General features: G+C 32.7%; 1 protein-coding gene across 1 annotated transcript in view; it reads left to right on the forward strand.

Annotated features, from left to right (window-relative positions):
• CNTLN (centlein, centrosomal protein) overlaps positions 1-26,420 on the forward strand; it is a 295,319-nt gene that overhangs the window by 129,520 nt on the left and 139,379 nt on the right. Inside the window, exons 8-11 of the mRNA XM_012665007.1 lie at positions 40-216; positions 1,873-1,998; positions 10,844-10,965; positions 12,305-12,424. Of these exons, the coding sequence (XP_012520461.1) occupies positions 40-216; positions 1,873-1,998; positions 10,844-10,965; positions 12,305-12,424 (545 nt within the window). The remainder of the gene's footprint in view (positions 1-39; positions 217-1,872; positions 1,999-10,843; positions 10,966-12,304; positions 12,425-26,420) is intronic.

Raw genomic sequence — 26,420 nt, forward strand, 5'->3', positions numbered from 1 at the left:
TAAACATACATATATATTTATATGTAACTTTTTTAACAGGTATCTCAACGGCCATCCTTATCAAGTTTAGAAACATTAATGGTATCCCAGAAGTCTGAAATTGAGTACTTACAGGAGAAACTGAAAATAGCAAATGAAAAACTGTCAGAGAACATATCTATAAACAAGAGTTTCTCAGAGAAGAGCATCATGACAAGTGTTGAAGCAAAACATAAGGTTGGAACATTTTGTCATTTTATGAATTTGCCAGGGTGAGCCTGGCAAGGCAAGAGATGAGGTTAAAAAACAAAACGGCAGCATTTACTTCTCTGTTTATAATTCTGGAATCTTTTGAAAAATATTATGTGCCAAACTCTTGATAAAATACGTGTTAGGAATAGAGAGTTTTTCCTTTTTAAAAGCTGAGTTATATTGCCAAATTAATTAATTAAATATATTATTATTAGTATACCCGTTTTGCCAGTAAATTAATATTCTTATATTAAAAAGTTTTGCTAAGTGTTCCTCATCTATCTGATATGCTATTAACTTATCTGGTTAAAAATTCATTTTAAAATGGTATGTCATTTACTCAATTTTCTAGTAAATAAACAAATTGGGCATAGCATGTTTTTCATTTATTAATGTCTGACCTCTTTTTAGTATTCGTTATGTATTTGTGTTATGCTGCAAAAGTTTATACAGAGTTACTAATATAAAAATCCCATAATATCATGTTATGACTATGTTATTTCTAGATAAATTTAAATAATATTTTCTAAAAGTAAGAGTTTTAACATTTTTCTCATACTTGTTACTTCAGCAATAGAGGAATAATGTTTTTTATAAATAGAAAATCATGTTTTCAAGAATTGTTTTTGATTCTTTCCATTTTTTCTTTTGAGTAGAACAAACTATCTTAATAAAGGAAGAATTTAAAATTAAACCCATATTTCTGTGATACTCTAATTCACTCTCCAAAATTATTAGTAATTTTCAGAGGAATAAGCTTTATTTATTTATTTGTTAAAACATAACTGCATTATACATTTCTTGCTATTTTGAAGTAGTTTCACAAACATTGAGCTTTATTTAAATGAAAAAAAATCCTAACATCAAGATAGAACATTCTAGGGCCTAATTTGGTTGATTGCTGTATTGCTGAAGTTTAAAAAAGCACTGCTTTGACATGTCTCTGCTTTTAATGAAAGTCCAGAAAAGAAGGGGGGTATTTTAGGCCAAAATTTTCTTTCCTTTTTGTAAGGACATGCGATAAGGATGAACACTATGTTGCCCAGCATAATAGCTGCTTTCACATATTCCTTCTCCAGATTGGTATATGAAGCTGTACATAATATAAACACATTCTTGTCTCTAGTTAGGCACATTATAGTTAATGACCATATGGTCATTATGATATAAGATCTACTGTCTGTTGTATTTATATTCCTCAAGCATATTGTTCCTTCAACTTCACAGTGTGTTAAACTATTTCAAAGGGAAAAAAATCCTTTCCCTCTTGTTTCTGGTTGTCCTATCAAGTGTAACCTTGGACCCTTATAGAGCAATTAGACCAGCCTCTATCCCCTCCTTTGTAATGAGGTTTCTTGCATTTCTGAGTCTATAACCCTTTAGTCTTCCCTAATGGGACATCATTATTCTGAAAGAAACAATGTAAATGTAAATGAATATTCTCATTAACGAGTCACAGAGAAACCTTTAGCGGTAGCACTGTGGTAATTCCGCTTGTTATTTCTCTGGTATTCCATGCAGGATTTTTTTTTTTTTTATAATTCATTATTAGTATTCAAAATTACTTGTTCTTTAATTTTGCATGTCTTTCATAATCCGGTGTTCCAACTAGTTCAACCATGTCCTTGTTTTATTCTCGAGGAACCACCTGTGAAACGTTCAAGGTCTTTGTCCCCAAAGAGCTCTTTCAGAGACTCAGAGGAGCTAAGGAAGCTGAGAAAAGCTGAAAGAAAGATTGAAAACTTAGAGAAGGCACTACAACTAAAGGTGAACATTAAATCATTTCTTTAATAGTAACCTTGCAAAGAGAAAAATATACCAAAGAAAACATACATTTCACAAATTGCTGCTTGTCATTTTTCTTTCCTGAATTTAATTAACCCATGCAAAGCATGCAGTTTATCTTGTTTTTAAGATTTCTGAGGATCATAAAGTTATAAAAAATATTTTCTACTTGAAAACTAAATATTCACTACTTTCAAATTATTGGGGAATATTTTGGTTTAAAATTGGGAATAAATTTCTTATAGTTTCTCAGAGACAAAAAAAATCAAACTGTAGCAAGTAGAAAGAGAATTTCTTGTTGTTCTTTATATGTGATAAACATATAAAAACAAAAGTGAGTTTAAAACCATATTAACCTAGCTTAGGTAATTTACAATTATCCTTTATAGAAAAATTACATAGTCAAAAATGACAAATATACATTTTTTTTTTCATTTCAGCTGAATTTGTCTCAGAACACATGAAATTTGAATAAGCACTCTACCCATGTTTTAGAAGCACAGACCTTATTGTCTTATCTTTGGGAGCTTATATTTCCTAATTCATACTTTGTGAATTCTCTTTCTCAGAAGTTCTTCATGCATATCGAATCCATTTTATGTGACTATATGGAGGGCTTTTGTTTTTTTTCTCTGACTTTATGGCAGACTGTTCATTCTTCATTCACCTCTACCCTGTTTGAAGTTCAATCATATAATTGATTTTCAAATAGTTTTATGATATTCTATGACAAGTCCAATGCTTTATACGTGATTAGAACCCAGTACATTTAAAGCTTAGATTCTGTGTCATATAATACAGATTACTCTTAGAGAGAAAAAGGTTTGACTTAGATTATCTGTGTTCTAGAACAAAATACGGTTTAAGGGTATAGTTAACCAGAAGCTATAATTAATAATCTTGTCTGCCTCTTCACTAAACATTGTGTTAATTTATGTTTATTCATAAACTGTTCTAAAACAAAGGAAAATTATCATCTATTGTTTCTACCAAAAATAAAATGACCACATGACTTCAGCTAGCATTAGCCTACTTGAAATTTATAAGGAACTTAGACCAACACCCAAGTTACTTGTTCATTCATTTACTCAATAGGAATTATTGAGCATCGCAATTAGCCAAACATTGTACAAGTTACTTGTACAATGGGAAATATGATAAGTTGCTACCTTTGAAGACCTTTTCTCTAGTTAAGAAGATGATATGTGAGTAGTTAGAATCTAGTGTGTTAAGTGTAAATGTGTGGGTAAGCACAGGATATTATGGACATTTTTAAGAAACCAGTCTAATATAATTCTTGAAATTTGCATACCAAGTCTTCTATCCTGAGTTCTCCAGAGAAATAAAGAACCAATTATAGATATATTACAACAGTTACTATATTGGTATAATGCCTTATAGTAAATTACACACATATATGTGGCTCACATGATTATAGGGGCTGAGAAATCTAAGATCTGTAGTTGGCAAGCTGGAAATCAGGAGTGCAGATGGTATAGGTCCAGTCCGAGCCCAAAGGCTATAGAATCTGGAGAGCTGATGGTATAAATTCAAGTCCAAGTCTGAGTCCAAATCTGAAGGCAAGAGAAGACCGATGTCCCAGCTTGAATACAGTCAGGCAGGGAGAAATAAACCTTTCTTACTCAGCCTTTATTCTATTTAGGCTTTCAACAGATCGAATGAAGTCCATCCACATTGGGGAGGGCAATCAGCTTTACACAGTCTACTGATTAAAATATTAATCTCATCTATAAATCTCCTCACAGATCCACCTAGAAATAATATTTAACCAAATATCTGGGAAGTCAAATTGACACATAAAATTAACCATCACATATCCTATTCAGTAGTAGAGGACTTCCATTTTTTTGCCTCTAGAGGTCTGTAAGTCTTTGACAGTCTCTTATTTTTGGAATGAAGGAATAAAGCAATTGAGACATTTTTAGATCTGTTGCCTTCTCTTCTACCTCTTGACTTCTGTGTTTCAAAAAGAATCTCAGAAGGCTTATACTAAATTGATTTCCTTGTTTCATTTTCCTGACAACAGTTTTCTGGGGCTGAGGCCCCAAGTTATTTTCAGAGTAAAATTCCTTTTTTTTTTACAATATTTCTTTTTCATTTATAGTTTTATATATTCATATTTTAAGTTAATTCATAATCATGAATTTTAAATTTGTGTCTTCTTTTACAGATTTGCAAGGTAAGGAAAAAGTGGGAGCAAATTTTTCCTTGTTTTTATCATTTAGTAGGAAAGGATTTTTTTTTTTTAAAGGAGCAAGATAGTTGAATGAAAATGGTACTATAATCAAGAACATTTAGCAAAAGAAGTAGGTAAATAAACCCTATATAGTAAAGCAAGTCCAAGGAAAGTGATTGAGCCCAGAGTACTTTTTAATTGACTTTCTTCTAATAAGAATAACTGTCATAGTTAGTGAAAAAAGAAGACCTCATTCTATATTCCCTTTTATTATTCTATAATATTTATATTATTGCTATTACTAAAGTACATGTGAGTATAAAGTAATGTAGTAATTAATACTTTGTATTAGTTTCCTAGGGCCACTATAACAAAGTGCCACAAACTAGGTGGCTTAGAAAAACAGAAACTTACTGTCTCAAAGTTGTGGAGGCTGGAAAAGTCCAAAATCAAGATGTCAGCAGAGTTGGCTCCTTCCGAGGGCTATGAGGGAGAATCTGTTCCATTCCTCTCTTAGCTTCTGGTAGCCTCTGGTATTGGTTGGCCTGTAGATAGCATTATCCCTGTGTCTTCACATTGTCTTCCCTCTATGCATGTCTTTCTCTCCCTGTGTCTAAATTTCCCCTTTTTATAAGGGTATCAGTCATATTGGATTAGAGCCCACCCTAATCTGAATTTTGACTTGATTATCTATATGAAGTCCCTGTCTTCAAATAAGACCACATTCGGAGGTACTGGGGGTTAGGACTCCAACATACTTTTGGATGGAAGGGATACAATTCAACCCATTAAGGTTGTCTTATAGTTTTTAAGATATATTTGTTGATTTTGGTGCTCCTTTTGTAGACTATTACTTGTTAATACATGTTGAATTTTTTGTCATGGTCTTTGGTGTTATATGGAACACAGCTCTGAGAGAAGTTAATGGGAGCATGACAGACAAAAATGTTCAATGTTCAAATAATTATTATAAACAGTACATTAAAAGCTTTCTTTTTTGTGAACCTTTAGCGTATTAATGTGCTTTGTGAATCAATAGAAAGGTATAGACATATCTTTTCCCGGATTTGTTTGGTTATATTATATTTGCTAATATTTCTTAAAAGACTGTGGTTGTTCCATGAAAGATACTGTGAACTAGTTTAGCTAAACTACAGACTAAAGACATGCTCCATGGCACAGTAGGTAGCTTTAGGGTCCCAATTTGATTACCAAGGTGGATTGAAGGATAGGAGGGACAAATAAGTTTCACCAGTCATAGCTCATGAAATACAGGCATATATACTTTGATACATTAAAATGATGCTTTTTATTATATCAGCAGTAAATTATGCATATTAATTGATTCTTATACTAGTTATGAATTTTGTATAAAATATTAACACATTATCTTGTTCGGCTTACTTGTGTAGCTAGTTGTACGTATTTTCAAGATAGATGACTGATGTAATAAATAAACCAATAGTAATAGAAATGGAAGCTGTTTTTATAAAAATCCCACCCATGTTCCTGACTTTGTGAATATAGCGCTCTAACAACCATAATTTGCCTAACAACCACTACATCTGAGCTTTGTGAAATCTTTATTATTCTTGAGATCACTAATGCAGTGAGTCCCTGCTTTACTGCCTTTCATGCATTTGGCAACTTGATTCTATTAGCACTTTTCAAAGTCCTTTAATAACATCAATATGTCCTCTGAATGCACTTTACATGTCTTATTTTTCAATATTCTGGTATACATGAATTTAATATATTCTGCTGAAATTAAATATGCATAGCAGAATCCTTGGTGTTTTATTTTATAAAAGTTTTTTGACTTTTCTTTTTCTTCTCTAAAACCTTTCTCTTATTCCCTGAAGATCAAGCCACTGCTTTGTGAACAGTATTTGTGCTTTTAGTTCACTTTATTCTTGCCAAGGAACCTTTGGCCAAACCAGAAAATTAGATCAAAAATCATTTCTGTTCTTATGAATGCAAAAATAGAATTAATTGCAGATATCTTTGAGGCAAGTCAGTTGATAAAATTTTTTCTATTTTCTATTAATATTTCTTAATGTTTCAGTCTTTCAGACTTGTTTCTACCCAGAAGTTAGAGTGTCTAGTTTAGCTAGTTTAATTGCAAAATCTATAGAAGGTACTCAGTTAAATGTTTTATTGAATGATCTAATGAATGAATCTCAGTAGCTGCCCATGGAATATTTTTGTGTGTATCTTAGGAAAATGTAGTAATTAGTGATATAAAATGTATTTTTCAGACCTTACTTTTGATTTTGTTATAAAATCTTTCTTGGCAATATTTCCCAAATAAAGTACTATGATTTTGACTTTGACTTTTTTGTTTTTTGACAGAGGGTCTTGCTCTGCTGCCTGGGCAAGAGTACAATTGCATGGTCATAGCTCACTGTAACCTCAAACTTTTGGGCTCAAGTGATGCTCCTGCCTCAGCCTCTCAAGTAACTGAGGCTACAGGCATGTGACACCATGCCTGGCTAATTTTTCTATTTTTTTGTACATATGTTGCTCAGGCTGGTCTCTAACTTCTGACCTCAAACAAACCTCCAGCCTCGGCCTCCCACAGTGCTAGTATTATAGGCACGAGCCACCATGCCTGACCTAACTTTGACTACTATATGTCAAATGAGACTTAAAGGATCATATTCCAAACTAAAGTTAAGCTATATTTCTTAGAAGATTATTTTATTATTTTTAAAATGTATTTTGGTTAATATATTCAGTTTTTATAGATGATTTCTCCTGATGTGTTTAGCAGCATTAAAATAGGGAAAATGTTTTTCTTTGAGCTATATCTATCTTACATTTACATTTTATAAAATTTATTATGTATTTCTGAAGTAGGACAAATAATGGTCTCTAGGACTAATTTAATGCATGAATTATACTTGATATCAGCATCCTGAAAGCATGAATCTATGGATGAAACTGAATTTTAAAACAATTATTATTATAAATCATGTCTATCAAATTGATGTACAAATAATCACTAGTTGAGTTTCATTTTTTAATAGTTTAGATTTTAATATTAATAACTTTATAAGATTGTGTAAGCACTCTAGTGTTAGCATAAATTAGGAAGCCAGTAAAATTAAAGCAGAAAATTCATCTACGAAACCATTTTTCTATAATCACTGCTTAATGGAAATAGCCACTTATTTAAATTACTATAGGAAAACCAAAAGTATTTGCTAATGTTGAACGTTTTACACTAAAGCTTTAGGAATCACAATTGGCAGCATTTAGTGCTTTGATTAATTAATATGCCTAGTATAGATCCTCGCACATCGTGAGTGATATACAGGACTCAGGAGATTTTTATTGAGTCTTAATCTTTGGTTTAATTGTGTAATATAGTTAGTTGCTATTTGAGAATTAGGGAAAGAATTGGATATAAATTTAATGATTAGTGGTAGCTGAGGCAGTACCAAAAAATGCTAAATATAGTGAAAATACTAACAAGATTCTCAATTGCTTCCATTAATTCAACCGAGGATCATTGTGAAAAGTAATCAAGAAAATTTGTATGTCCCACTCTATTAATTTTCACTTTTGGGTCAATCTTTTAGGTTCCATTTACTAAGAATTTCTGATGACTCAGAACTTTAATGATCCCCCAAACAAACACTTGGTTTATATGTAATACTTTTTTTTTTGAGACAGGGTTCCACTCTGTTGCCGGGGCTAGAGTGTAGTAGTGTGATAGCTCACTGTAACCTCAAACTCCTGGGCTGGAGTGATTCTCCCACCTTAGCCTCCTGAGTAGCTGAGACTACAGGCACGTGCCACCACACCCAGCCAATTTTTCTATTTTCTTTAGAGACAGGGTCTTACTATGTTGCTCAGGCTGGCCTTGAACTCCTGGCCTCAAGCAATCCTCCCGCCTTGGCCTCACAAGTGCTAAGATTAAAGGCATGAGCCACTGTGCTGGTCTATATTTTATACTTTTTAAGAAATTCATTGTAAAATAAAAGTTTAGGGGAAGAACTTTGATTCAATGAAGAATAATTACAGAAAGCTATTTTGGAAGTCTTTAACATAAAATCTTCATTTAAGTTTAACTATAAATTTATTTTGAAATTGTTTTGACATGAATCTTTTCCAATATGGTCTATAAATTTCTTATAATTAAATTATTAATAAATTTCTAATATATCCTGTTGAAATTCCTAATAAATTTTTTAGTTTTAAGGAATTCCAATAAACATAATTAACATGTTTATTTATCAGAAGATACCAACATTATTAATTATTATCTTAATTATTAAGATGTTATTATCTATGTGGCTAATTTATTTGTTTCACCTTCTTAAGACTAGAAAATGTATTGTCAAAGATGTGAAGTGATACTTGGATTGTTTGCCAAACTTAGTATGAAAAATTCAAGTTCCAAGTTAAATAATTCTTTCTGTCTTAGAAGGAGAGATATAAATAGCTTCTATTTTGAAGATGGAGAAACTGAGATGTACCAAATTTACATAGCTGTATCAAAGTAAAATGTAGTAACTTTCAACCACCACATTTGAACTCTTATCAGCACCTAACATGTAATAGGCTATTCCTGTATGGTTTTTAAATTGAAATGAACAAAATTGAACTCAGTTTCCTGAATATTTGACTTTTACTTCATGTATTAATTTATGCCACTTTTGAGCAAGTTTGCATTAACTGTGAATTATATATCTTCTAAAACTCTATAGTATAACTTTTATTTTGAATGCCCCATCAGCTGACGCCATTCTCATGGTTTTTTTGTTGTTTTTTTTAATTTCAGAATATTACGGGAGTACAGACGTTTTAGTTATATAAATTGCTTTTGTACCATTTGAGTCAAAGTTATAAATGTGCCCGTCCCCCAGATAGTGTGCATTGTACTCGTTAGATGTTAATTTATCCATCCCCTCCTCCACCCTCCCATCTGCTTGATTTCCAATAAATGTTATTTCCATATGTGCACATAAATGTTGATCGATTAGTTCCAATTTAATGGTGAGTACATGTGTTGTTTGTTTTTCCATTCTTGTGATGCTTCACTTAGAAGAATGGGCTCCAGTTCTATCCAGGTTAATACAAGAAGTATTAGTTCACCATTTTTTAAATGGCTGAGTAGTACTCCATGGTATACATATACCATATTTTATTAATCCACTCATGTGTTGATGGGCACTTGGGTTGTTCCTACATCTTTGCGATTGTGAATTGTGCTGCTATAAACATTCGAGTTCAGGTGTCTTTTTTATAGAATGTCTTTTTTCCCTTTGGGTAAATACCCAATAGTGGGATTCCCTGATCAAATGGTAGTTCTACTTTTAGTTCTTTGAGGTATCTCCATACTGCTTTCCATAGAGGTTGTACTACTTTGCCAGTCCCACCAGCAGTTTATGCGTGTTCCTATCTCTCCGCATCCACACCAATATTTGTTGTTTTGGGACTTTTTGATAAAAGCCATTCTCAGTGGATTTAAGTGATATCTCATTGTGGTTTTGATTTGCATTTCCCTGATAATTAGAGATGTTGAACATTTTTTCATATGTTTGTTGGCCATTAGTCTACCTTCTTTTGAAAACTTCTGTTCATATCTTTTGCCCACTTTTTAAAGGGGTTGTTTGATTTTTTCCTTGCTGATTTGCTTGAGTTCTTTATTAATTCTAGTTATTAGACCTTTATTAGGTGTATAGCATGCAAATATATTCTCCCATTCTGTCAGTTGCCTGTTCACTCTAATGATTTTTCCTTGGCTATGCAGAAACTTTTGCTTTTTCATCAAGCACTTCTATTTCCCTATGGCGTAAGGAACACTTCTTGGTACACACAAGACTCAAATACTTGCTAATAACTACTTAAGAGAATTATCCTACTAGAAATGTATTAAAAGTAGAATGACAAAATATCCATACTGCTGAGAGACAATAGAATTACAGTAAAATAATGCAAACTCTATAAAGTATTATCTTACTGTTTAGATGAGAGGTAAATGATCAAGAACACAGTGAATTTGGCATGTAAAGGCATCACTGTTAATACCTGGGAAATGGAGACTGAAAGAAGTTAATTTTTGTTTTCCTTTTTTAGTTCTTTATGGTTCAACCCTAAAAGGATAAACTGTGCTACTTCTCACATAGGTCCAGCTTCATTTTCTTCCTCCTGTATAATCTTTGTGCTCTGTTACATATTAGTTTTTGAATTCATGGGCTGAAGAATTGGTCTTACTGTGATTAATGTCCTTATTCTAGTCATATTTGCACTTTAACAAAATAATCATGCTTTACATATAGATAAATCCTTGTGCTGAAAAAGAGAATTAAAATCTGTAATACAGGCTTATGAACATTTATGTGTATATTAACAACAGGGAAAAGAATGAAAATAACTTGATGGCAAAATTTTGAAATTATGTAAGCAGCTTAAAAAATGCTGTGTGTGGGTTGAATTTCTCAAGCAAACCTATTCTATGACTTGAGAAATTCAATTTTCTTCTGCTTAAATAAGTATTACAAATTTACTCATGTTTACACATTTTTTTTAAATTTCATATTTAGATAGGTTACCTTTTATTTCAAACATTAAGCTAATACTTTCTTCAAACTTATATACTTGCTTTTTTGTGTTCTACAGAGCCAAGAAAATGATGAGCTAAGAGATGCCCATGAAAAACGCAAGGAAAGGCTACAGATGTTACAGACCAACTATAGAGCAGTAAAAGAGCAATTAAAACAGTGGGAAGAAGGCCGTGGCATGTGAGTTACATAGCTCATAAAGGCATTTCCCTAAATATTAAATGGAATGGAGTAGCGTTATATAGGTGTTTTAATGGCTTTTGTTTGGTTTTAAAGAAATTATTTGGTAGTCAAATCTTTATTGTGAATTTTTAAATGGAGAATATAACAAATGAAAACAGAATATAACTATAGATTTGCCTGTCATTTGTAGATATCAAATGGAGGTGATTATGAATTATTATATACATTTTTAATATTAATAGAATAGCTTAATAAAAGTATATAATTTAAAGCAAATATAGTTAATAGCCATGTGGTTGGAAAACTGCTTTTAAATAAATAAAATAGTGGTGTTAAAATGTTTATAACCCAGAAAGTATTTAAGTTTTAATGGAAAGACAGGAGAAATATGAAATTCACATATATAGTTAACTATCTTAAAACTATTCCAACCTAGTATGCAATTTGAAGATCTTTACTATCCATCAGTTTGTTCTCCAGCTTATCTGAATGAATTGGCAGTCTCAATTCAATTGCTCTGAACAGGTGTTCAGATCTTGGTTAGTTGTAAGTGGCTCCCCTGTTAACAGTATCAACAGAGGGCAAAGGACTGAATGAGTACAGAAAATCTACTACCCTCTCATCTTTTGAGATGGATCCTTTAGGGCAATGTTGATGATACACATTGGTCTGTTCTGTAGAGAAATACTGTTTCTAAATTGGCCAGTACAGCACTTTTACAAAGTGAGAATGAAGAGTTTGTTTTATGTACAGAAAATGAAAAGGTGAAGGGCATTTGGCGTCATTTATAGATAATTGTCACATCTGATTTTTTCTTTTAATGAATGGAGGTGTTTCATATTGCTTGTCAGTAAAGCAGTGATAAAGCAATTTGTTCTAGATTTAGCCTTTGCTCACCTAACTTTTTAGTAATCACTAGAAGATTGAAATGTACTTTCTGACATATGCACTGGTAATAGCTTTTTTAAAGATAGGGCATCTATACCACATTCAGATTGATAGGCAGCAAATTCTGGATGAGTTGGTTGCGTATAGTCTTTTTTGGAGACTGTTAAAATTCTGAAGTGTATGTTTTATTACTATTAAAATGAATGAAAGACCTAAGAATATCATGTATCTGCTTAAAAGTTTACTTTCCATAGGTGCAGTTTAGCTTTAGGAAATTATGATAGGAGATTTTAATTTCTACATGCTTAGGTTTTAGGAAATTCATCCAATAAACAGCTTGAATTAGAAATTTGGTTAATAGATATTTTTAAATTTTATGGAGTATATAAATTAATTATATTGCATTTTGAAGATGTTAAAGAAAAAAGCAACTTTATTTTAAAAATAGGACTGAAATCAGAAAAATAAAGAGAGCAGATCCCCCACAACTTAGACAAGAAGATTCTGATGCTGTATGGAATGAACTGGCATATTTCAGAAGGGAAAACCAGGAGCTAATGATTCAAAAGTGAGTTTCTTTCTTTTTTAACAATACAGACTTAGATAAACATTTGAGAGGATGATTTTGTGGCTTAAAGCACATTAGAGAAATATTTTATAAAATTTGAAAATGAAATAATCTGATTCTTGCCAATGAAAGTAAAGAAAAAAAGACTAGCTTTTAAAAATATACATGTATCTATCTCATGCAATAACAAGTTGCACATTTGCTAGCTCTAACAGAAACTGTATAATAATATGATCTAGGGATTGTGTTAATTAATGTGGCTCTCATCTGTTGGAGGTGTCGCTCTTCATTAGCCTGTATTTTAGACACTGCCGTGCTTCATTTTTGGAATGAGGTGGAGAGGGGATAACCTAGCCAGCCATCCTTGTTTGATCTCCTAGATACATACGCAATGCAGAATGCCTGAGCTCTCTTGGTTCCCTGCCCTGTCCTGCTAATCCCAGCTGAGCTCATTATGGTGTAGCCTTGCTGCTACTCTTGGAGCCAGAGCTGTCCAAGCTAATTACTGGTAGCAGCAGAACTGCCTGTTAAGGGTCTGGTGTGGATCTGCTAACATGGTCCTTGGTAGTGACCTGCAAAAGACACGAGGGAATTGCTTTCTTTCTTGCTGTGCACTGCCTGTCCTTTGGGCTTAATGCTGATTTTTCCACACAGGTCTTTTAGCTGCCCTAAGTATAAAACTTGATGAAGGATACTTCATATTTTAGAAAACATACAGTTTGCTTGCTTGATCTTATAATTCGCAGGCTATTATATTCATCCTGGCAAAGAAAGAACACTTCTTTTTTTTTTTTTTTGAGACAAAAAGGAGTTAGACTAATATAATTAGCCTCTTCTGCTACTTAACTATTTCTTCATTTAGAGTTAATTTCTTGACATTTGGACTATACAGTTTTTTCAAAAGCCCGTATGTCTTTTAGATTGCTAGAATTTACCATCATATGACATATTGTAATTAAATGTTACTGAATTTTCTTAGCTATAAATCAGAAGTTGTTTTATATACTACATGATAACATGTATAACTTTTGATTACAACCTTTCCCATGTAATGATGAACTTTTGAGGAAATGACCACATCAAGTTTAAATGTATGCTCCCGTTTACCTCTCGAAGTGCAGCGTATTCTACTACTGCTACATATTTGATCCTGATAATGAAGTCTCTTATTTAAAAAATTATCTTATAGACTACATAGATTTATCCCAGAAGCATTTCCTGATAATCTTTGTAGCTTTTTTATAATACACAAGCCATACAGTTTACTCATATACACTGTATAATTCAATGGCCTTTAGTATATTCAAAGAGTTATACCATCCATTATCACAATCAATTTTAGGACATATTCATCACCACCACCTCCAAAACCTACACAACTTAGCTGTCATTCCCCAACCCTCCCATGCACCCTCCTCTACCCTAGGAAACTACTAATCTACTTTCTGTGTCTATAGGTTTGCCTATTCTGCACACCTCATGTAAATGGGATATTATACAATCCTTTGTAACTAGCTTTTTGCATTTAGCATAATGTTTTCAAGGTTCATCCATGTTGTAGCATGTATCAGTGCTTTATCTGAGAATCTTTAATGAGTTTTCTGTCTCCAAAAAAAAAAAGTTAATTTTGGATGAAGTGAATTACAGAGACCTAATCTAACTAGTTGCAAGATTTAATCTATTCAAGAAAATTCAGGCAGAGGTTACATGTAAGTGGTACATTTGAGGTTTATTTTATTCATTAATGAAACAGCACTAAAGAAAAAGTAATAAGACCTTTTTAAGAAAGTTAAAGAACTTTCAGAATTATGATATGTTCACTCAGTAGTGTTTGTATTTTAAAAATAACCCTTTTGAATTGAATGATAAGAGTCATTATCAAAGTATGGAATTTTTCCTAAAATCTGTTTATGTTCATTAAAATGATAGCCAATTGTAAAATAATTTTTCAGATCAGTCTTAACTTCGTAAAAGATAATGAATTTTTTTAAAGAATCGAATAAACTTTAAATCATGTAAAGATTTTGGGGGGGAGGGTTGAGTTATTTTGTGAAACATTTATTCAGTTTACAAACATGTTTGAGTTACTGCTTCCTGACATGCACTTTGCTAGGTGAATGAAATGAGAACACCAGACAAACCTTCTATTCTCAAGGAGCTTACTTGGAAACGTGTTTAGTATTAAATGTTCTTAATGGAATGTGTTGTTAAAAATAAAACTAATTTCAAAAAGTATCATGATGAAATGATAAGACTTATAAAACATCATTGTTTTATTCATTAAAGTTTGTTTACTGATGAAGACAGAATTTTTTAAAGAAATGTTTGTTTAGTACATTAACCTTTTTAGTGTGTGGCTTTACGAGTTATAACGCATGTGTAGATTCAAGTATCTGCCACCACAATCAAGATACAAAATAGTTCCATCATCTGAAAAATTTCCTTGTTCTGCCCCATTGTAGTCAAATCCTTCCACTACTCCTAATACCTAGCAACCACTGATTCATTCTCCCTCTCTAGAGCTTGACCTTTTTCAGAATGTCATACACATAGAATCATATAGGCTGTAACTATTTTTGTTGTTTTTGGCAAAATATCAAAATGTGTGAGACGCTGTAACTTTTTGAGACTGGCTTCTTTTACTCAGCATAATGCCTCTGAGATTCATTCAAGTTGGTTCATCCACTTTGTTCCTTTTTATTGCTAAATGATATTCCATTATATGGATATACCAGTTTATCCATCTGCTGAAGAACATTTGGGTCTTTTCTAGTTTTTTGGAGTTAAAAATGGAGCCTGCCTATACACAGGTTTTTTCATTTGAACATAACTTTTTGAACACCCACGAGTTGCTTTGCTGGGTCATATGGTCGGTGTATGTGTAACTCTATAAGAAACTGCCATACTGTTTTCCAGAGTAGCTATACCATTTCATTCCCACCAATAATTCATCAGAGTCCAGTTGCCCTATGTCCTTGTGAGCACTTGGTGTTGTCAGTATTATTTTAAAATGGTACCAGTAGATATCCCATTGTGATTTTAATTTATATTTTCCTAATGGTTAATGGTTAATGGATTGTCTTTTCATGTGCTTATTTGCCATCTTTATATCATCTTTGATGAGTATCTGTTGAAATATTTCGCCCATTTAAAAATTGGTTGGTTATTAAATTAAACAAATTTTTCTTATTTTTGAGCTTTAAGGGTTCTTTATATATTCTATATACAAATCGTTAATGTGATTTGCAAATATTTTCTCCCATTCTGTAGATTGCCTTTTCATTCTCTTAACGTGTATCTTTTGCATGGCAAAAGTTTTTAATCTGATGAAATCTAGTTTATCCTTTTTTTTCTTTTATGGATCATGGCTTTGAGAGTTATTTCCCTGATGTAGGTCACAAGGATTTTATCTCATGTTTTCTTCTGAAGAAGATTTACATGTTGTATTTAGCTCTATGATCCATTTTGAGCTTTTTATATCAAGTGTACATTATAAGTTAAAGTTCATTTTTTTGCAAATATGTGTCCAGTTGTATCAATATCACTTTTGATAGGCTATCTTTTCTAAAATGAATTGCCTTTGTAACTGTCAAATATCAATTGATTATATTTCTGTAGGTCTATTTTAGGACTCTGTTTTATTCCATTAATCTGTATTATAAGATTTCATGAGAACCACCTGGTTTTGATTACTATAGCTTTCTAACAGATGTTAAACTCAGTAAGAGTGACCAACTTTATTATTCTTTTTCAAAATTGGTTAAGACTTTTTAGTCCCTTTGTCTTTCCATATAAGTTTTAGCTACAAAAATAAGTTAAAAAAAGAAAAAAGGATTGGAATTGTGCTAAATCTATAGATCAGTTTGGAAAGAATTAACATACTAACCGTGTTGAGTCTACCATTCCATGAATGCAGTGTGTTTCTTAATTTATTGAGATTTTCTTTTTTTCTTTTTAATAGTGTTTTGTAATTGTAGCTTACAGGGTCTGCATGTCAATACCTTTGTTAGATTTGTACCAAAGTGCGTAATTTTTTGGAACTATTTTAAATGGTATTGTAATGTTTATTTTGGTTTCTAATTGTACATTGCTAGTGTATTTCCATATACTAAGTTATTTTTTCACATGCTGACATTTTATCTTGCATTATTGGTATGTTACAGCTAAGTCTGCCATGTTATTATTTAATTTTTCTTTGTTTCCTCTGTTTCCCTTTTGTGAGTTACTTGAGCATTTTTTAGAATTCCATTTTTATTTATCTACGGGGTTTTTGAGTATATCTCTTTAAATAGTTTTTATAGTGTTCGCTCTAGGTATTATATTATACATACATAACTTATTACCATCTAATGGAATCAACATTTTACCACTTTAAGTGGAATGTAGAAACCCTACCTCCATTTACATGCCTTTATTCTCCCCCCTTTATAATTATCTCAAATATATTCTCTAGTTACATTGAGAAGCTCATCACAGGATGTAATAATTTTTGCTTCAACTGTCAAATATAACTTTTAAACTATAAAACATGGATATTCTATCATACTTAGCCATAGATTATCTTTACAGATAAATGTAATGGAGGTATTTTTATCCCTTCTTCTGTTATTTCTTCATTTCTAATCTTCCAAGTTTCTTCTTTTATCATTTTCTTTCAGTTTGAAGAACTTCCTTTAGAATTCTTTAGGGTAGGTTGTCTGGCAACAAATTCCCTGTTTGTTCTCATTTAAAATGTCTTGATTTTACCTTCATTACTGAAAGATATTTTCCCTGGACATAGAATTCTAGATTAGCAATTCTTTTCTTCATCACTTGAAAAATGTGCCACTTCCTTCTGGTCTCCAGATGAAAAATACACTGCTTGAATCTTTGTTCTGCTATAGGTAACACATCGTTTTCCCTACCTGCTTTCAATCATTTTTCCTTTTTCTTTACCTTTCAGAAGTTTGATTATAACATGTCTCAGCATGGATTTATTTGAGTTTATCCTATTTAGGATTTGATCAGCCTCTTGAATCTTTTGGTTTGTGCCTTTTGAAAAATTTGGGAAGTTTTGGTCATTATTTCTTTAAATACTTTATTGAGCCCCACATTCCTCTTCTTCTCCTTTTTGGACTCTAATGACATGAATGTTTTATCTTTTCTTATTGTCCTACAAGTCCCTGAGGCTCTGTTCAATTTATTTTTCAACCTATTTTCTCTGTTATGCAGATTGGATAATTTCTATTGTCCTCAAATTTACTGATTCCCCTCTCTCATCTGCTATTGAGCTCATAGAGTTAGTTTTTAATTTTAGTGATTACAATTTTTAGTTCTAAAATTGCCCTTTGATTCTTCTTTATGTAGCCTACATATTTGCTTAGAGTTTCTATTTGATTTGTTTTAAGAGTGTCCACAATTGTTTTTTGGAGCATTTTAATCACAGCTGCTTTAAAGTCCTTGTCAAGAAATTCTGAGATATGCATTATATCTTGGTGGTGGCATCCCTTGGTTATAATTTCTTCTTCATGTTAAGATTTTCCTGGTTCTTGGTATGATGATTGATTTTTTCATTGTCTCTTTGACATTTGGAGTACAGATGCTCCCTGACTTGCAGTGGGGTTATGTTCGGGTAACCCCATCATAAATTGAAAATGCATTTAATACATGTAACCTACCAAACATCATAGCTTAGCCTAGCCTACCTTAAATGTGCTAAGGACACTTACATTAGTGTATACACTAATTGGGCAAAATCACCTAACAAAAAGCCTATATTATAATAAAATGTTGAGTATCTTATGTACATACATTGCTAGCCCAGGAAAAGATCAAAGTCCAAAATTTGAATATGTCAAAATTGCGACAATTTTGTACCATTCAAAAGTTGAAAAATTGTAAGTAGAACCATCGTTAAGTTGAGGACTGTCGGTGTTATGTTTTGAGTCTCTAGATCTTATTTAAACCTTTGATTTTAACAGGACTCAGATGACATCATATGTGAGGGAGAGGGTCACCTCATTACTGCGAGGAAGAGGTGGGAGTCTTACCTTTTTGTTTTTTAAAAAAAGAGACAGGGTTTCCCTTTGTTGCCCTGGCTGGCCTCAAACTCCTGGGCTCAAATGATTCTTTTGCCTCAAGCTTCCTGAGTAGCTGGCCCATACCACCATGCTTGGCTTTTCCCCCCTTACGTCTTAACTCGACCTCTGCAGATACTGCATTGAAGAGGTGTGAAGGGGTTACTGCTCGGTGTTGGTGAAAGACCAGGCTTCTCACTCTTCGTTGACAGAGTGTGGCTATATTCTGTTTTGTTTTGTTTTGATTTGTTTTGTTTTGTTTCCCCACCCCCATTGGTTTATGGCTGGAGTAGGGCAACCACAGTCAGCATGATTTTTGTCCTACTTATCCACCCTTTTGCTGATCCTTTGGCTAGAGAGCATGTTTCCCTGAAGCTTCTTTGTTTGTGTTCATTGGCATTTCTGGGTTGTGTGTTTCTCTAGTACCTAGTTTGAGATTTTTAGGAGGAATGAAGAAACTCCAAAAAACTCACCACTGTGAGTTATTCTTCTAGTATTGTTCCTGTACTCCTGAAGTCCCTGTTGTGTTCTTCTTCTCCCCACCCTTCAGAGTCTTATGTTTATTTTGTGCATTTTTTTCCCTGGGTTTTTTAACTTAATTAGCAGAGGAATAGACATAAATGCATCTATTCCTTCTTGGGGAACCAGAAGTTTGGCTTTTTTTTTACTATGGGCCAGGCATTCTTATTTTTGTGTCATACATTAACATCTAGTTTACTGCTCAGTCTTAACTATTTAAGGAATAAGATTTACCACCCATTTCTGCAGTAATAAGTATCTTTTATATTTAAGAGTAGAATCCATGAAAGAAGATGTACTACTAATATTGCTTTTAAACCAAATTTAAGCAGTTCTTCCAAATCTAATCTTAAACATTAACTTTTCAAGACCTTAATATAGCATTGTGTGGCAACTCTACATCAGCTTAAAAATATGATGCTACCACTGACCAAGATTATAGTGTTTCTACCATTGAGTATGCTCAGAAATATTAGTTGATGTAGTAGTAAAGGAATCTGAGGACTTGGAAATTTTGCATGGAATATAGTTCCTGTAATATTTCATTTAGATTTATGCAGTATATCTACTTATTATATCATAACCATATTTTAACAAAAAGACCAAGAACTTAGTAATCTATGAACTGATAAATTGGCTGCTTTCTTCAGTATTGATCTAACAAGCATTAATATATTCATTTATTTATTCATTCATTCAGTAGTAATTCAGAGCCTGGCAATAAACTAGGGGCTGAATATACAGTGGTGTATTGAAGATTAATAGTGTCAAACTCTAAGGTTTAGTGTAGTGGGTGACTGCCATATGCTAGTGAGGTGAAGCCGTCCTTTGGATGTTAGATAATAAGAGGCCAAGAAAGCTTTCAGAAATACCAGTGGGCTCTCTCAGCTTTCTCACTTAGTTGAAGTTGTTGCCTTACAGTTGATAAATTAGATTTAGGAACTAACAAAGTCCAATATTATGTTAACATTCTCCCAAATGAAAGCATTCGTATAAAAATATTTGTGTATATTATTTTTGAATAGTGATATAAAACTATAAAAGGAGGCTCAAGTGCAGCAGGAAATTAAGCTTTTCTAATCTAGCAAATTATACATTATACATTGTCAACCACAGCTGCATGTCCTTCCTAGGAATTCTAGGTATGCTGATTCACTATATGTTTTCTGTATCCTTGGCTAAATAAATCAGAAACTTACAGTGGTTTGGTAATTTTTGTCTTTTTATACTAATCTCTACCCTATAAAAAATGCTGCACTTTGCACTCTTCTAGACAAGGACAGGTAAATAAAGAGAAATAGTATGTTACCCTTTTTATCAGGTCCTCACAACTTAGCAGGGAGGACAGGCGAAAGTGTGATAAAAACAATAATAAGAGAATAGTAATGACATAAAGCAGGAAAACTCTATTCTGCTTGTGAGTGGGAAAAGAGCTGAAGCAAAGCTTAAAGATAAATGGTGGTGATTCTTTAGCTGAATATTATAAACTAAGAGCTAAATCATCATGTGGTGACTACAGTAGAATCCTATATGCTATGGCAATGAGTTTTGGCTTCCTTCAGTATATAAAGTGGAATGTGGATGTTATGTAATTACAATTATGTTACAGTAATGATGGTACAATGTAGAATGTGAAAAGGCTAGTAGCTATGATACTAGGTAAGGGATACCATGAAATCTATCGTGAGGGCCTGAATTAAAGCAGTAAGAGACATTAAAAACATATAACTATCTGTGTGTGATAATAAAATATACAAACTAAAATCAAACATCTACATTTTTTCTTTGCTTCTATTGATTCTCCCATCTTTTTTGGGAAGGTATAAATAAACTTTATATTTTGACATTATCGATTCTAGTGTTAGCGAAATACATTTGTTTCTTAATAGATCTTTTATCTTTACAACCCTAATTTAATTTCCCTTTCTCAGCAGTTTCACTGAACTCCCTCCAACCTATACTTATCTATTTATCTGTATGAAAAAATCTTGTACATAATTTAAACTAATTATAAAATATTTACCCAAATGTGTTATGATCACTGTGACATTCATCCTGATTCTGATTGTAGTAGCAATAAAGTAGAACATAAATAAGGAAAAAACCCCAGTAAATTGGTTGTTTATTATACCAGATCTGTTCTGATGTAATGATTTGTTCAAGTAAATAAAAGTGTAATACTTCTAATATTTATAAACCATAGAATAGAATAAATAGCAAATTTAAGAATATTTATGGGTAATAAAAAATAACAACTGTGAATTATCAATGTATCAGTCAGCTCTTATGGCTATAACAAAATGCCATAGACTAGGTGGCTTAAACAACAGACAGTTATTTCTCACAGTTTTGGAGGCTGGGAAGTGTAAGATCAAGGTGCTTATGCGTTAGGTTCCTGGCTTGCAGATGGCCACCTTCTCACTGTGTCATCACATTTTGGAGAGAAAGACACTAATCACATCATGAAGACTTTCTTCTAAACCTAATTACCTCTCAAAGACCCCATCTCCAAATGCTGTCACATTAGGGGTTAGAGTTTCAATGTATGAATTTTGGGGAGACTCAATTCAGTCCATAGCGGTCAACCATGTAGACTCTGATTTGTTAAGAATAGTTAAATCAAGGGCATTACATCTAGGTAAACCATTCAATAACCAGGAGTTAACCAAAGGATACTTCTCATATTGTTCAAATTCTCACCAGTATTAGAAAAAATTGTTGACACACACTTTAAAACACATTTTTTTCTTCAATTTTCTGGCACCATTCTCTTATGGTTTTGTCTCTGTATCTGTGGCCACTTCTTCACATTGTCCTTTGCCCAACTCTTTCCACTGAAATTAGCTGTTTACTGTTGTAGTATTTTTGGACTTTGTTACAGACATTCTCTGTACTTAATTTGTATAGTCTTCTACAACAGTTTTATCTACTTCTATGATTTCAGTCATTATCTCTTGCCAGTTAACTTTCATATTTTTAGCATAGACCCCTCTTTCTGAACTGCAACTAAGTATGTCCAAATGCCTACACAGCATCTCCCCTTGTATGTCTAACTCAGATTCAACATGTCTAAAACCAAATTCATGATCTTCTCCAAATTAATTCCTTATCTAGAACTCTAAAGCTCAAATGGCATTTTTGATTTATCAGTTTGCTCAAACTAGAAACCTAGGGTGTTATAATGGATTTATCATTTTCTGACCTCATTAAAATCCATACAACATCTTAAGATGCTACACAAATATTTCTAGAGTATGTTTATTTCTTTCCATCTTTACTAGTAATGCCCTTATACAAACCACCATCACTTCTTCCCTGGTCAACTATTAATAGAATAAACTTATAAATATCCACATCTGCTCTTATCCCTTCAAATAGACTTTTTTCCATCAGTGCTGCAGTGTGATCTTTTAAAATACAATTCTGAGCATGTTTCTTCTGTGTTTCAAAATCTTTTCTATCTTTCTTTTGCTTTTAAAATAAAAGCTGAATTCTTTATATTAATATAACACATTTGAATGTCAGGCCCCTATTTACCATTCCTGCTTTCACTGTTGTTTCACATCTAAAAATAAATATGAGAATGTAAAATATTTGCAAAGAATTACTAATGTTTTTTCTAATTAATGCTGAGTATCCTGGTTAGTGAGTCAGTGAAGCCAATGGTGCTGGAGGTCTAATGCTAGAGGTCAGGGAAAAAGGATTTATAATTCATAATCAAAAACTTCAATTTTGGCCGGGGATGGTGGCTCACACCTGTAATCCTAGCTCTCTGGGAGCCCGAGGCGGGCGGATTGTTTGAGCTCAGGAGTTGGAAACCAGCCTGAGCAAGAGCGAGACCCCGTCTCTACTAAAATTAGAAAGAAAATTAATTGGCCGATTAAAAATATATAGAAAAAATTAGCCGGGCATGGTGGCGCATGCCTGTAGTCCCAGCTACTCGGGCTGAGGCAGAAGGATCGCTTGAGCCCAGGAGTTTGAGGTTGCTGTGAGCTAGGCTGACGCCACGGTACTCTAGCCCGGGCAACACAGTGAGACTCTGTCTCAAAAAAAACAAAAAAACAAAAATACTTCAATTTTATTTTATGAAAGTGGAGAATTTTACCCTATCTATTGTAACTGGATATAGTCTTCTTTATTTCAGTGATATTTTGGTCATTTTTACTTAATGATAAAAAGTAAGTAATCTATAGATCAGTGGCATAACCCAGGTTAGAGTACTTTCTTCTTCTTTCTTGGGTTAAGTGTTAAATATATGTAGCCCATAGTTTGAAATAATATTTGATAAAGCTCAATAATAATGGCTTACAGAGCTAAAGTCAAAATATTATCTTAGAAAAGTTCAGCCATTTTTTTTTTCCTCTGCAAAGCAAGCCTCCTGGTCTTCTCAATCAAGAATATCGTTTTTTTGGTATGTAGAGATGAAGATTTTACATTCTAAGAAGGTGGAAATAAAATTCTTAGCAAAAAATGTCTGCCAATGAGGATATATTTTGGAAACAAATGTATTTTGCGGTTACCACTGACAATATGTGAATTACGTATTAGTTTTATTTTAAAGCATATAATTCAGTGACATTTAGTGCATTCACAATGTTGTGCAGCCATGACCTTTAATTTCAAAGCATTTTCATCACCCTCAGAGGAGACACCATATCCATCTCCCCATTTTCCCCTTCCCCTAGCTCCTGGCAACAGTAATCTGCTTTCTGTTGCTATGGATTTACCTATTCTGAATATTTCATATAGATAAAATCATACAATATGTGACTTGTGCCTGACTTCTTTCACTTAGCATGATGTTTTCAAGATTCATTTACATTGTAGCATGTATCAGTAACTTCATTACTGTTTATGGCTGAATAATTTTCCATTGTATATATATAACCACAATTGTTTATCCATTCTTCAGTTGGTGGACATTATACCTTTTAGCTATTCTGAATAGTGCCACTATGAACGTTTGCATACAAATACTTGTTTGAATACCTGTTTTCGATTCTTTTGGATATATACCTGTGAGTAGAATTTGCAGGGCATATGGCAATTCTGTGTTTAATTTTTTAAGGAACTGCCAAACTGTTTTCACAGCAGCTATACCATTTTATATTCCTAGCAGTCAGTGAGCGTTCTGATTTCCCCATATCCTCATCAACACTTGTTACTGTCTGTTTTTGTTTTTGTTTTTATTATGGCCAACCTAGTGGGTATGATGTGGCATCTCATCGTGGTTTTGATTTGCATTTTCTTAATGAATAATGACACTAAACATCTTTGCATGTGTTTCTTTGACCATTTCTTTATCTTCTTTGGAGAAATATCAGTTTGAGTCCTTTCCTCATTTTGAAAATTGGGTTTGTTTTTTTGTTGTTGACATGTAATATTTCTTTACATTTGGATACTAGATATTTGCAAAAAATTTTCTCCCGTTTTGTATATTATCTTTTTACTTTCTTGATAGTGTCCTTTGATGCACAAAAGTTTTAAATTTGATGAAGTCCAATTTATCTCTTTCCTTGTTGTTGTTGCTCATACTTTTGGTGTCATATCTAAGAATCCATCTCCAAATCCACAGTCACAAAGATTTACCCTTATATTTTCCTCTTGTTGTTTTATAGTTTTAACTCTTATATCTAAGTCTTTCATCCACTTTGAGTTAATTTTGTATATGTGATGTGAAGTAGGGGGTCCAGTTTCATTTTCTGCATGTGGAGATCCAGTTGTCCCACATATTATTTTTTAAAGTTTTGAAAAACAGGCTATATGATTATTGTATGTAAGAATTAATGAGATTAATTAGTAAGATGAGAACTTACATGTATCTGTGCTTAAGAAATCAGTCCAACAGGAAAGATCACAGTCTATTATGAGCCAAGAGCAAATCAGAATGTAAGTTCCAAGATATTAGTTTAATCAAAAGTTGTACAAGTTTTTTTTTTTTTTATCAGGGTCTATTAGAAAGAAAGGCAATGGATTTCAAGACTATGTGGCACAGACTTTGAATCTCATTTACTTTATGATTGAGAATCAGGGACAAGAAATTCATATACTAAGTTTGGAGCTCAGAGCAGGTAAACACCTATTAAGTATCAGTAGGTAAGAGTGGGAAGTTTCAGAACAAGATTAACCTGAAACCTATTCGTTACTAAGTTAGAGCCCTGTAGCCTATATTCCTTATATTCTTCTTTTCTGTCTCTAGTTTGCTTATGAGTATGAGGCAACATGAAGCCTACAGATGACTTTTGAGCAGCCCCTTATGATGCTGTTAAAGTATTGGGGCCTGGAAGCAAATAAACCATTATAGCTAAGTAAATAATACGTGTGAAAAATTCTTTTAAACTATGGAGTTTTATAATAGTAGTTACATAGTATTGAATCAGTGTGATCATTTGTGGTGCTTGTGCTTTCATTAATTACTGCAGTAAATATGCTCAGCACCAGAAGTAAAATACTGAGCATAATGCACATGGCTCTAGGCATCACATGGCTTCAGTTTATTGGAGAACACAAATAGTAATCAATACGTATGCAAATATGTAATTAAAAACTGTGATTAATATGAATATAAAGCTCTTCTATCCATTTCTATTTTTATGTTTTTCCTTTATTCTTTCCACTTTTTTCCCTCTTTTCTGCCCTTTCCATTGGTCTAAAATATAGAAATGACTTATTCATCTGTTTGCTGTATAATAGGCCTATATTGTAAGGTGAGCATGTGTGTGTGTGTATGTATATGTGTATTTAAATTGTAAACTGTACATGATATAAAATTTATAATTTTGACCATTTTTATTTTTTTATTTTTATTTTTTGAGGATAATAGCAAACAATATTTATTGTGTTTACCATGTGACATGGACTGATCTAAGCACTTTATTTTTTTATTTTTTTGATTCTTTTTTTTGACCATTTTTAGATGTACAGTTCAGTAGCATTTAAACATTTAAAACACACTGTTATACTGCCATCACCACCACCATCTTCAAAACCTTTTCATCGTCTTAAATTGAAACTCGATGCCCATTAAACAGTAACTCCCCATTCCCCACTTTCCCTAACCTCTCTTTCTGCTTTCTGTCTCTATCAATTTGCCTATTCTAGGTGCCTCATATAAGTGGAATCATACAATATTTGCCTTTTTGTGTCTGGATTATTTCATTTATCATAATGTCTTCAAGGTTATCCACATTATAATATGTGTTAGAATTTCCTTCCTTTGTAAGGCTGAATAATATTCCATTATATGTATAAACCACATTTTTTTTCTTTTATTTCAGCATATTATGGGGGTACAGATGTTTAGGTTACGTATGTTGCCCTTGGTCCCCCCGCCCCCAAGTCCGAGTTTCAAATATGTCCATCCTTCAGGTGGTGCGCATTGCACTCCTTGTGTATACAAATACCCGTCCCCTCCTCCCTGC

Source organism: Propithecus coquereli, unplaced genomic scaffold, assembly GCF_000956105.1.
Source record: "Propithecus coquereli isolate 6110/MARCELLA unplaced genomic scaffold, Pcoq_1.0 Scaffold95, whole genome shotgun sequence".
In the NCBI taxonomy this organism is placed as follows: Eukaryota; Metazoa; Chordata; class Mammalia; order Primates; family Indriidae; genus Propithecus; species Propithecus coquereli.